This window comes from Lipophrys pholis, assembly GCF_963383615.2.
Source record: "Lipophrys pholis genome assembly, chromosome: 2".
Lineage (NCBI taxonomy): Eukaryota > Metazoa > Chordata > Actinopteri > Blenniiformes > Blenniidae > Lipophrys > Lipophrys pholis.
Window position 1 is genome coordinate 4,820,398 of NC_137636.1, and position 12,855 is coordinate 4,833,252.

Genomic DNA, 12,855 nt, shown 5'->3' on the forward strand with positions numbered 1-12,855 from the left:
TACCCCAATAACTGAACCCTCAAATATAAACTACTCCATGAACCTACAATTAAAGTAACAGTTCCCATAAAAGTCCCTGGCAAATATAAGAATTCTATGGGTCCTGGAATGGATCCCTGTGGAACACCATGCATTGATTAAGGCCTGAATTTTGCTTATTCGTTTCAGAAAAGTTTCACGTTTACGCGGCAACGTTCTGAGAACGACGTCCGTATTGACGGAAATGGCAGAAACGCTGAAAATTCTGTAGTTTTCATGTTTGGCAACTCGCCGGTGTTTGTATTTGTAATGAAAACCGTTTTTTGTCCATGTACTGAGCGTGTGCAGAACAACTAGTTGCTACGGCCGTGGTGCACATGTGCCGTAGAAGCATTGCCACCGTTTCCACGGAGACGGAGCCAGACCTTTTGAGCCGTTGTCGTGAAAAAACAAAACGGACCCTCAAAACAAAAGTTGTGTGTTTTCACTGGAAATCGCTGCTGCGTTGACAAACGCTAACGGCACAAAGTTTGACATTATTTGTTTATTCGGTAACGACCCAAAGCTAAACTTCAGATTGAGCCTCAAAGTAGAAGAACTCGGGACTCGGTTTGGGACTTCTGAGGCTCTGCAGCTTTTATTTCCCAGTAAATGAAGCCGACACTGAACATTTCCTGACTCTAAGCATCCACAGCTCCCTGAAGGCCCGGGTCAGCACAGTAAACAGGGAGTTTGGGAGGGATTTCAGGTAAAGGACCTGATCTGCAGGGTCCCTCTGGTCTCTCTGAGCTCCTTCCTGACCCTGTTCGTGTCTTCTCTTCATGTCTGTCATCACTTTGTTCTAATGAGAGTCTCCTCACTCGGTGATTCTCCGTTTGTCTGATCGGGAGTTTAGTCCTCTTTGTTAGCCTGAATCATTAAGTGTATTCTGTGAGGCTCACAATGACTTTTATTCCTCCCAATAAACCCAGAGCTAATGAACAAGTAATTAGACACTCTTTTTTTTTTTTCCTGGGGATGCGAGTCAAACGGCCCTCTAGTGGCCCCGCAGTCAACAATCGATGCTCTCCTGAGTTTTTGTGTTTTTACTCGTTGCAGTTCTGATTCAATCAGCTGAATAAAATCCCCTCGCTGGAGATCGGCCGCTCCTGCGGCACGTTTCTTCTTCTCTCATTCAGTTTCACTGCCGACTGTAGTGGCTTCAGGTTTCACACTTCAGTTTCTGTTAGGCGATGACCTTGCCCTGTCGCTGCTGGATATTATCTTGGTGTGACTGGAGGAAAAACTTGTATAATGAAAACGCGTTTTTGTGTTTTCATTTCAGATGTCCGTTTCCACGGTAATGGCAGAACCTGAAACGATGTAGTTTTCATAGTGAGTGCTGTTGACATACAGAGAACAATGCACTGTAACCGCATAGCGTTTACTAAACGTTGCCTTTTAAGTGACTCAGTAAACGGACCCCCAGAATGCAACACAAGTTTAGCATTTGCACATAAAACGGGCCCTCAAAACCATATATTTTTAAAATGACACCCATCTCATGCTGGCTGGTTGTAATTGTAGCGTCAGACGTTATTTGTGCAGTTGTATAGAGAGCATCCAGAGTCAGTTCAGACTAAAGTCTGCTAAAAGAGAAGGAAAGAGTGTTAAGGTTCTGTTTCAGTTACTGAAAAGTGAAATGTGCAGAGACGTGCCTCCTCCCAGAATTTATTTCTATTATAATTCAACAGGCTGAAGTGATGAGATGATACAGTGTGTTATATTGCTTTAATGTGTGTGTGTGTGTGTGTGTGTGTGTGTGTGTGTGTGTGTGTGTGTGTGTGTGTGTGTGTGTGTGTGTGTGTGTGTGTGTGTGTGTGTGTGTGTGTGTGTGTGTGTGTGTGTGTGTGTGTGTGTGTGTGTGTGTGTGTGTGTGTGTGTGTGTGTGTGTGAGAAAACACTTGTTTATCGAGGAGAGAGCAGCTCTGTGGCCCTCAGGTTCGTCCTTCCTCTTTCTCAGCTCCGCTGTGGCTCTTCACTCAGGGCTGAGGGTCCTTTCAGAATCCCCACCCCCACCCAATAAACAAACCTCTCCAACAGCCGATGTCCTGTCTCCTGAAAAGGGTCCAGTCCTGGTCCTGGAGGGCTCCTGTCCACTTCCAACACACCTGAATCCCTTCATGAGTCTCCATGGAGCTCCGACACACACAACTCATCAGTGTGGGCTGTGAGTGAGCAGCCGTGGACCGCGGTGGACCCCCCCAGGACTTAGGATGGACATCAGTGATGCATGGAAACTGGACCAAGTGGAAATAGGAACCTAGAAACATACATAACTCACCCGGTGTGGTGACCAACAAGAATATTTAAAGTCATTCGATTTTGCAAAAAACATACATTTTCAGGAGGAGCCACATCAGACTCTAAACACTGAAGAAAAACTGAATGAAACTGATGTTTTCCCACCAAAATGACAAATTTCCTGTTCCTGTGAGTCACGTTGCCATGGTAACCGTGTGGACCATCAACTCAGAGACAACTTATTCTATAAGAACTAAAGCATTTGAAAAAAAAAAAGAAAGAAAGAAAGAAAAACCTATGAAAGGGGAATGTTTGAAGCTAAAATCAAACACCACGGGTCTCATGAGCCATGACATGACAATCGTGAAATAACGTTTTTTAATATTTAACGAGTTTTGTACAAATGCAGCAAACAGAGTGGACATGTTCTGTTGTTTCACATCAGATATGTTGCAAAACGTGGAGAAAAAAAAGGTGAATTTAATGAGACTTGGGGATATTTTCCCACCAAAATTGTTTCTACTTCCTGTTTCCATGAGTCATGTGACCAGAAGAATTGTCAACAGTGAATGTGGGGCCAGTCAGTTCATGGATACATATTTATTTAAGAATGAAGGATATTGATAATAAAAAAAAAAAATAAAGCAAGAACATTTAAAGCTAAACACCAAACCAACACATTTTCAGTAAAATATCTGTTTTTTTAAGTAAAGTTAAGGTAACAGAGTGGACGTGCTTTGTACCTCATCACAATTGTTATGTAATCCAGAATGGAATCTGAATTCAGTGAGAATAGTGTCGATATTTTCCCGCCAAAAATGTTGGTACTTCCTGTTCATGCAAGTCTTTTTTAATTATTTTATATTTGTGGCTTAAATTGATCAAATCTCATTTACAATTAAAATTAGATCTTATTTTTTCTGAATTACAACTGCTCTTCCAAAACAGTTTGGACCTTGTCATGAAAGTGGAATAAAAACTACTGAAGCCTAGATATTTTAATAATTTCATCATGAGCTCGAAGTTTCCACGGAATCCTAAAATTTCTCACTTTAAGTATAATTTTTTGTAGTCATGGTGTTGATTCTGTGAACATCTTGCTTGTGTTTATTGGTTTGTGGGCGTTAACCGTGAAAGATTAACTTATAACACATTATACACAAATGAATTGTTTTCTCGTGCTGTGTTGCGTTTTAGTGAAATGCAAAAGATTCTGACCAATGAGTGACGACCACATTTACATTACTTGTGCTTTTCTGCAGACACAAGAGAACTGCATGTAAAGTGGGTGCAGTAGGCCACGTAATGACAACATCCATCAGCTGGTGTGTGTGTGTGTGTGTGTGTGTGCGTGCGTGCGTGCGTGCGTGTGTGCGTGCGTGCGTGCGTGCGTGCGTGCGTGCGTGCGTGCGTGCGTGCGTGCGTGCGTGCGTGCGTGCGTGCGCGAGAGAGAGTGAGCGTGCGTGCGCACGGGACCTACAGGCACTCCCAGGCCGACACAGCTCAACACAACTTCACAATCGGTGGTGTAACTTAATAAAATGCTCACATTGCCGCCTGCTTCTCATTTTAATTCTGTTAGAAAATTAATTCCTCCACAAAGATACGAGTGTAATAATGTGGTTTAGCAGGCAGGGTGGAATATCCCCATAATGCTGAATGTACAACGAGCTGCCAATAAGACGTGTAGCACTATTACCGGCCCGGTTCCTCTTGAATAAGTCAAAGTGGGCTAATAAAGCAGCTCCGGCTCACACAAGCATGTTGCTGCTGCGTTCTGCTAAATAATGAAGTGACTGAAGTCCTCCAAACTTTTCTACAGCTTTGTTCACGTGTCTGTGGTTTTATTCCTGTAGTCTGGTCAGCGCATGACTACACAACCTCATCAGCTCATGAGGTAACATATGATACAGGCTGGCCGATAGAGGGCGCCAGGGCGTCCCCCCCCCCCCCCCCCCTGGTGGAAGCAAAAAGGATTTTTTTTTTTTTTTATGTAAAATACATAAATAAACTGTAATATTGTTGAAATCTGTTTGTCAACAAACTAACAATGGGCCCTGAACTGTGTTCACTCAGTTTTCTACAGATAATCTTCAATGAAAGAGATGATTTCTTCATTTCTCTCTCTTTAGTTGTTTGGCTTAAAGTCAGTTCTGGTTTGTTCTCGTGTGTTTCTGCCAGATGTTGAGATTGAAGAAAACAAGCGGTGAGTCTCTGATTATTAACTCCGTAACATCTCTTCTAATTTACTCTTTTGAAAGGAGACATTTGGCCGAAAAGCTGCAGGTCAGATTCAACTTTCACCACTATGGTTATTTTTAAATGCTCACAAACAGAAATGTGTTCAGGTTTGTTAATGTTTATAAATGTTTAGATATGCTCATTAATGACTGAAAATCTAAGAGCTTAGAAAAAGCTCAGTTTATTTTCCGCTTCCTTTTTGAGGTTATTTTCAAAGCATTCTAAAATGCTTTGAAAGATGAATTGATGTGTTGTTCGAAAATAAACCTGATATACCTTTTGTTTTTCTAAAGCTCAGACTAACTGTCATTTCAAGTAAATCAGCCCAAAAAACGCATTCATTTTCTAAAAGGGATTCATGAAGCTTCTGCATTTTATTAAGTGCTCTTTAGTCACGAGCTGTTGAAAAGAACTATAAAGTTTCACCACTAGGGGCCTCTCTAAATCTAAAAAAGATCAAATTGTTGTATTGTGGTTTATAAATGCACCGTATTTAAATTAAGTTAACATTGGCTGAAATCGAGTAATAATGAAAAGCCCCACTTAAGAAATTTACCACCAGCTGCCACTGAGGCAATCAATTTAAACAGCCTCCAGTGTCAGGCCCCGTTCCCATGACTACCTTTTTGTCCCAGGAGAATATGCGTTTTCGTTTTAGAAAAGGTTCGTTTTTTCACAGCAACGTTTTGAAAACGAGGTCTTTCACTACGGCAACAGCAGAAACTCTGAAAACAATGTAGTTAGTATTCCAGGCCAGGAGTCGGTGCAGTTGGTTGTTTTTATAAAAAATAAATTAAAAAAACACACACATGCAACAGAGAACAGGGACACCCTAAACATAACGAACGTTTTGCATTTTCATTGGAAGTCCTTGCCGTGTAAACGGGCCTTACATTGCTGTGGTCATTATTACTGTGACCACCAGGGGGCGACAGACATCTGGCCAGCATGAGAAAACCAACATTAAGAGCCATTAAAGTGGCCTCAGTGTTCAACGGCATTTGAAAATGCTGTAATTCTCTCTTCAGTAATTCTTAACTCATTTCATAGGGGTCTGTTTAATCTCAAATTTACACGGGGAATTATTAGAATTGAAAACTTTAGCAGTCAGTGACTTATATATTCCACTTCTTTGTTCAATTAAAATCCAATCCAATAAATAAGGATCTAAATGTCTGAGCTCTCCCACAGAGCAGCACTTTACTCGCACGGTCTCTATAAAAACACTCTCAATTATTAATGTTTTACATTTTTTAACAGATGGCTCGCCTACACAGACAGACAAGAAAGTTCATTTATTACAACAGATTATAGCCTGACTCTCTATTGGTATTTAACATGACAGCTGCTTGGCAAGTCTACACAAAATCAAAAAAAAAAAACAACCCGCGAGGTGAGGCCAGCACTGAGATGGAGGATTCACTTATTCCGGGAGAAAGAATGAAGAAAAAAGAAGTTGTATAATCGACTCTAGCGGGGCTGAATCCAGACTAAACAGAGACTTTAGGGCTCAGAGGAAGATGACATGGACTCCAGAATGAGTGAAAGCAGCGGGGAATAACTGCTAATGCTGAAGTCTGCCAGACGTTTCAACAAGGCAAATGTAAGTGAGGGCGGACGTTGAGTCAGGTCTGATCTCTCTCTCTCGCTCTTCCTCCAGGAAACGGCCGTCAAAGAGATTCTGAGTTCTCCAGGCATTATTAAAAAAAAAAACAGACGGGAGGAGCGCATAGAGTCATATATGAAACTCTGTGGTCTATAAATCTAATGCTTAAGACTGATATGCTGTATATATATATATATATATATATACTACTCTATATGGAGCCTCTACTCAGAGGAAGGTTCTGCGTTGAGGTTGTATGAACTGAGAAGCAGTTCACCACCGTGTTGCTAGGGGGCGTAGCAGGATCAGTTGAAACTCATTGGTAGTGTTTTGTTTCCTCATATTGAGCAGTTAGACACAAACACTGGCAGTGACTGTGAGTTTAAGCTTCAGGTGAAGCCAGCAGGCTTTACGGTAGACGTTATAGGAGGGCGTATTGGACGGCACCGAAAACAGAAATTTTTTTTTGCTCTGCTTCTGGGTGTTGTGTGCCGTTAACGCTTGAATTCAACAGCTTCTCCAGTAAAGTGCACATTTATCACACCATCATGTGGATCACATGCAGAGTTTCCGAACAAACCCCATGACGTCGTAGATCACAGCCCTCATGGTCCATGACGTAGCGGATAAATCTTCAGAGTGTTTTTAAAAAGTTCCACCATGGGAGCCGTTTTCAAAAGGTTGTGTTTTCAGTGGCTCTGACCACCGTCGTCATGTAACTAGACTTCCAAAACGTTACGGAACACAACAGTAACACTTGCACTTCAGAATCACTCAGTGTTGTTTATGTTTTGTCGCCCCCCAGTGGCCGTGGTGATGATGGCCGCACCAAGTTTAACTACATTCATAGTTTTTGACTGAAAATCTCAAGGATTTGGAGCTGAAAATGTCTCTAACTCGCCCCTCTGGAGGTAGAAAATATCATTCATGTCGCCTTCCAGTGCTCGTAGTCATTATTAAAGTGGTAAGAGAGTGTAAATGAATGAAATGGATAAATAAATCATATTGCGACCTCTAGTGGCCACACTGCTCAGTGTTGGTTGTGTGGTGTAACCACCGCGACGGTTCGCTGAGCTAGAGTCGGATGTGGCGCTGCTGGCTGTGTAATCTTGTAAACAGAGAAAATGAGCTGAAAACAGTGTTTAACATCAGAGCGAGGCCACGAGTCTGTCCCTCAGCTTTATACTTGTTTCTCTACCGTCTCATTAATCACATACAAAATGGAACAATGTGCAGCATCGACACTGTGTTGCATCACCTTGTTAAATTTAATTTATGAACCACGTGGGGGAACAGCGTGAGCTGCTCTCCCTCAATTAAACGGCACAATGTGCAGAGACACAAGGTTTTTTTTTTTTTAAAGGATACGACCCCCAATGCTCCCCAAACACCCACCTCAAAGCTCTCTGGATTCCTAACGCGCCGAACAAAGATCATTACTGCCGTGTAAGTTAATGACAATTAGTGTTTCACTAGAGTTACGAGTTCCTTTATAAAGAGCAGCAAAAAGATTAAAAGTCACAAGTTACTTGGTGAAGTTATATTATTAGTTCAAGTTACGTCAGTTAGAGGGAGATGCTCTATAATCTGGATCTTATGTGATCATCAGGCTAATGCAAATGCTGCTTCCTTGAGGACATGTTTCATGTTGCTGTCAGGAGGACTGAGTCTGTTCTGGATGAATGAGGCTCTTCCTCCAGTAAACTGGAGTTAATTGGAAAAGTAACTGACTACCTTTAAATGGAGACAGCTTTGGAAAATGCTAAAGGTAACCGTTGTGACCAGGATGTGATGAATGTTACCTTCTGGCCCCAGCAGGTGAAATTTCGACTTATTACACCATAGATGTGAAGGCCAATCACCGTTAAAAGAAACTGCATTGAAACTGTTGTAATTGTCAGTTTTAACTGGGTTGAAAGGTCGTGTCCAGCTTCCATGCGTGTCCACTGTGTGGCAGCAGTGAGTCAATGCCTCTCGATGAATTTCGCGCTCCACCTGGCGTTAAAATCTGCTGCTTATTCTGTTCTTGGACTGATTGAAGCACGATAGTGACTCAGTGTACCACCTGCTGGAAAAAAGTGTTATTACAAGACAGTTAGTGGTTGTTTTTTGGGGGGATATTTAATAATTATAAAAACACAGTAAGGCAATAATAAAGGCATTTTAAGAAACAATTAATCATCTTAATGAATAATTTCTTTAAAACTTGCCGTTTTACATTTCTTCGGTACGCTACTTTAAGAACCCTGCAGTAACTAGAGGGCGACATACATGTGACCTTCAGACACTATCGTTGGTACTTTTGACTCCTATTACATTATCTTAGTGGTACGGTAATGTGAGAAACACTTTTTTTTTCAGCATTTTTATGTGCAGAAGATGTGTTTTTGTTAAATTAGCAAAGAGGAGGGTCAAAAAGAAATAAAGTAAAAAATGTCTGAGGTTTCTTTAATTCTGTGCTCATCCCATAATAACTTGTACCACTAGGTGTCACCGCCAACCCGACATTGTGCCACCACTCGGTACTGCTGAGACCCTCTACTCTGATTGGCGCTGCCCTCTGCGTTTCATTTGGCCTGATAACAGTCGGCTGCACTTCTTCCTCGCTGCGCAGGTTTTCTCAGGTTTACCGCTCAGACGTGAGCACGTAATGCGTCCCCGCCTGTTCCTCGGAGTGACGGTCTCGGATCCGTGGCTCTCAGCCTCTCCAGCAGTTGAGTATCCTCCTGCAGAAGGAGGTCGGGCCGGTGGAGGATCTGATGGAGGTGTATTTCTCCCTCTGATGTGAGGCGATAAGAGCCCCAAGCTCACGGATTTTATTATTGGCAAAGTGTGACGACCGCACACACAAGCCTCCCAACGTTCCCTGCAGAGTTCACGTTTGCCAAAGTGTATTATGCTGCTCTTAATTCAGAGCAGAAAGTTGCGCTGGGCGCCAGCCGGCTACTCCTCATCAAAGTCATTAGTCACTTGATGTGGACTCTTCGCTGCTGAATAATTGAGGCTGTGAGAGGATAAAGGATTTGACGACACTGCCTCGCCTAGTTAGGAGGAATAAAGCAAAATACGCAGTTTGAGAGTGATGGAGGGGAGGGAGCGAGGACAGGAGGAGCTGAGAGGAGCTGAGGCACCGTTCACACCGCAACGATTTCAAGTAAAAACACGACGATGCTCAGAGCCATTGAAAACGCAACTGTTTGAAAACGCTGCTACTGCTCATGCTCACCACAGCTGTACTAAATAATTCTTCTGCACATGCTTAGTAGATGGACAATAACAACAATGTTTTCCTCCAGAGTGTCATGACTCCATATCCTCCTGGAACTTGGTAGTTTTATTTTGACAGTCAACATAATAACAATCCAACTTGGTCGTCTGTCCACTAGAATGTCTGTTTTTTTCTTATTGTTAATGTTTATAGCGTTTTGTTCTCTGCACATGCGTGTGTGGTTTCATTACAAAAAACTACCACCAGCGCCTACTTGTGGCCCAACATGCTAACTACATCGTTTTCAGTGATTCTGCCATTTCAAAAGTTGCTGTCAAAATGCAAAACTTTTTCTGAAATGAAGATGCAAAGAACGACGCGATTTGAATTGAAATGCTGCCTTTTAAACGGTGCCGAAAGTTAGTTCACGAAGACACACTGTGATTACGTCCTTCAGAATAGAATAGAATCATTAGATGAGAATGAATGATTCATTCCCCAAAGTTATACAATTATTTTTTTATTATATATGTACATATATAGTATAAAGTTATTAGTTATCAGCTATATGATTACGGAATATATGACTTCCTGACCTACCCCCCCCCCCCCCCCCCCCCATTACACGCTCTGGCTGTGTCATCTCCCGGGTGTGAATGTGCATCCATCTTGAAGATAATGGTGCTTTGATTCCTGTTATTCTGGATGATGTAATACACAATAAAACGCTGCTTCTGTTGTATTTGTTTTCATCGTAACATCTGCACGCCCTGATTTATTCCGGCCGCTCGTCCCCCTCCTGATAAATCCTGTGGAAACTGCTGCTGATTACACTCCATCAGAGGAGGGGAGGACAGGTTAAAGACGCCATATTGTTATGAGTGCAGTTAGAGCGCATTCAGGACGACTCCTAAATCAAAGTACAGCACGAAGCAGAGGAGGAGAGTTTTTATTCAGCGGAGCACAGAGGGAGACGCTTCCAGAGTTGTTATGGAAAGAAAAAGTCTTCAACACAATCATGGACTCACGTTTTCCTATTTCTTATGACTGAACTGCTCAAACAATCGCTAATGACAATTACTCACAAATAGAAGTTTATTTTCCAGTTACTGTAAATCAAAGGTAGATACTTATTTGGTGAAGTTCCTGTATCGATAATGTAGTGAATGTTCTATTAGCATTAGCATTAGCTGTCAGCTGGGATGAGTTACTTCAGGATTAATGAACATTGTCATATAGTAAACTGGAGTTAATTGAAATTATAGTAACAGTCTTTCTTTAAATGGAGGCAGTAGCTTTGGAGTATCGCTGACGCTAACATTGTGACCAGGATGCGATGAATCTGGAAACTAATCCCTATTGAAAGAATCTATGTTGAAATGGTTGTAAATGTAACTTAAATAGTTCTCACCTTTTTCCACTGTGTGGCAGCAGTGAGTCGACCTTCCTCTGAATTTCTTGTTCTCTCTGGCGTCATAATCTGCTGGTTCTCCTGTTCTTGGACTGATTGATGAGAGATGGTGACTCAGTGTACCACCTGGTGGAACAAAGTAGAATTACAAGCCATTTTGGAATATGTTTGACTAAAAAATATCACACTCTGCTTTGTATGTGCACATTTTGGGATATTTCATGTGTAGAAAAGCCATAGGTGGAAAACCTTTATCACCTTATCGAAACATCTGTAATTTGTTGTTTAACATTTTTTCAGTACATCAGTTATACACACTGCGGCCACTAGAAAGTGACGTCACATTCATTCCCAGACCATTAATGATAAGTAGAAACTTCGAAATCTTGTAAAAAGCCGAGAAACAGAGCTTTGTGTCCATGTACCACAGTGACCTCCAAGACGTCTCATGAACCCTCGTCCAATCAGAGAGCAGATTCATGACACTGAACACTGAAGCTCCCACTTATTGTACTTTTTTTTTATTTTAACGATTTGTTTATGAAGAAGGCTTCAACTTCTTGGAAATAGAATTCATTTAAAGAAGTCAGTAAAGTGGCAGTGTGAAAATGTTGGCTATATTTGATCAGAGTTATTCAACATGAACAGTGTGGTGATAGCAAGTATCCTGATTACTTACAGCAGCTTGAAGTCAGATGATGATACTACTGACAGACTAAACTCATCCTGGAGAATATTTCCATTCCTCCGTATAAACCAGGTATTTTCTTTAAATCCTTATATAAATGGTGCCAGCTCAACGCGCCTATATACACAGACGGTTTGATATAATGAGCTAAAACAGCTGCTCGGTGGGTAAATATCAGAGTTTACTGACCTTTTGTGAAGCTCACCTGAGTCTCTACCTATGTGTGACATTCAGATGAGTTAACACCTCCACAAAGATAAGATAGAAAAAAATCTTTATTGTGAATTTGTTTGAAAACTTTCCTTGTCACAGCGGCATGTGATAAAAAATGTTTGGCCTGGATGAAAGCGTCATGATAAAAAATTTTTTTATTATAACTTGGAAAATGGGTACGGCTTACGATTCGGGGTACAGAGCAGCTCAGGCTTCAAGCGGAGCTTCTTCAGCCTTGAAAGAAGTGAGATCAGAGTGAGATCAGAGTGAGAATGGAGTGAGTACAGAGTGAGAATGGAGTGAGTACAGAGTGAGAATGGAGTGAGTACAGAGTGAGATCAGAGTGAGATCGGGGTGAGAATTGAGTGAAATATGAGAAAGAACAGGGTGAAATCTAGGCGAGGTCGGAGTGGGAACAGAGTGAAATTAGAAATCAGGAGTGGGACAGGTGTGACTTTTTAAAGCCTGTATTTAACAACCAAGCAGACCTTTAAAACAAAAACAAGCCATTAATCACCTGACATTAGTTTGAGGTGTTTAATTTGTTCTTCTGTGTGGGGCTGACTTTTGCCCCCCCTTCAGAAGGATGGGGGTATTTGACAGACGAGTCGTCTCCGTCCTCCGTCTGTCCTCCATCCTCACCATTGTCCCTTCCTCTCTTCCAGGATGTGACAGTGACTTCTGGGGTCCTCACTGCAGCAGTCGCTGTCAGTGCCGTAATGGCGCCAAGTGTAACCCCATCACGGGCGCATGCGTCTGTACCGACGGCTTCCAGGGGTGGCGCTGCGAGGACCCTTGCGACCTCGGCCTCTACGGAAAAGACTGCCTGCTGGAGTGCCAGTGCCTCAATGGCGCCACCTGCCACCACGAGACCGGAGAGTGCCTGTGTGCGCCGGGATACACCGGAGCCGTGTGAGTGGATGTTAGCCTGTTTTCATCCACATCAGCTCAGAGGGCGTGGGCGGAACCATCAGGCGCAACTGTTTCCGTGACCTAGCTGCCCTGCTGCCCTCGCTGTCAGCTTGTTACTTCTTGTTTTCTGTCGGAAGACTCGTTTGAAAATGTTTCCCCTCTAATGTTTCAGCTGCGAGGAGCCGTGTCCGCCGGGTAAACACGGCTCGCTGTGCGAGCACCGCTGCCCCTGTCAGAACGGAGGGATCTGCCATCACGTCAGTGGAGAGTGCGCCTGCCCTCCTGGCTGGATGGTACGAGTCGCTACACACAAG

General features: G+C 42.6%; 1 protein-coding gene across 1 annotated transcript in view; it reads left to right on the top strand.

The window, feature by feature from the left end:
* LOC308106346 (uncharacterized protein) overlaps nt 1-12,855 on the top strand; it is a gene marked incomplete at its 5' end in the record, with an annotated part of 68,895 nt that overhangs the window by 31,225 nt on the left and 24,815 nt on the right. The window contains 2 exons of the mRNA XM_080458044.1: nt 12,212-12,541; nt 12,714-12,834. Of these exons, the coding sequence (XP_080314170.1) occupies nt 12,212-12,541; nt 12,714-12,834 (451 nt within the window). The remainder of the gene's footprint in view (nt 1-12,211; nt 12,542-12,713; nt 12,835-12,855) is intronic.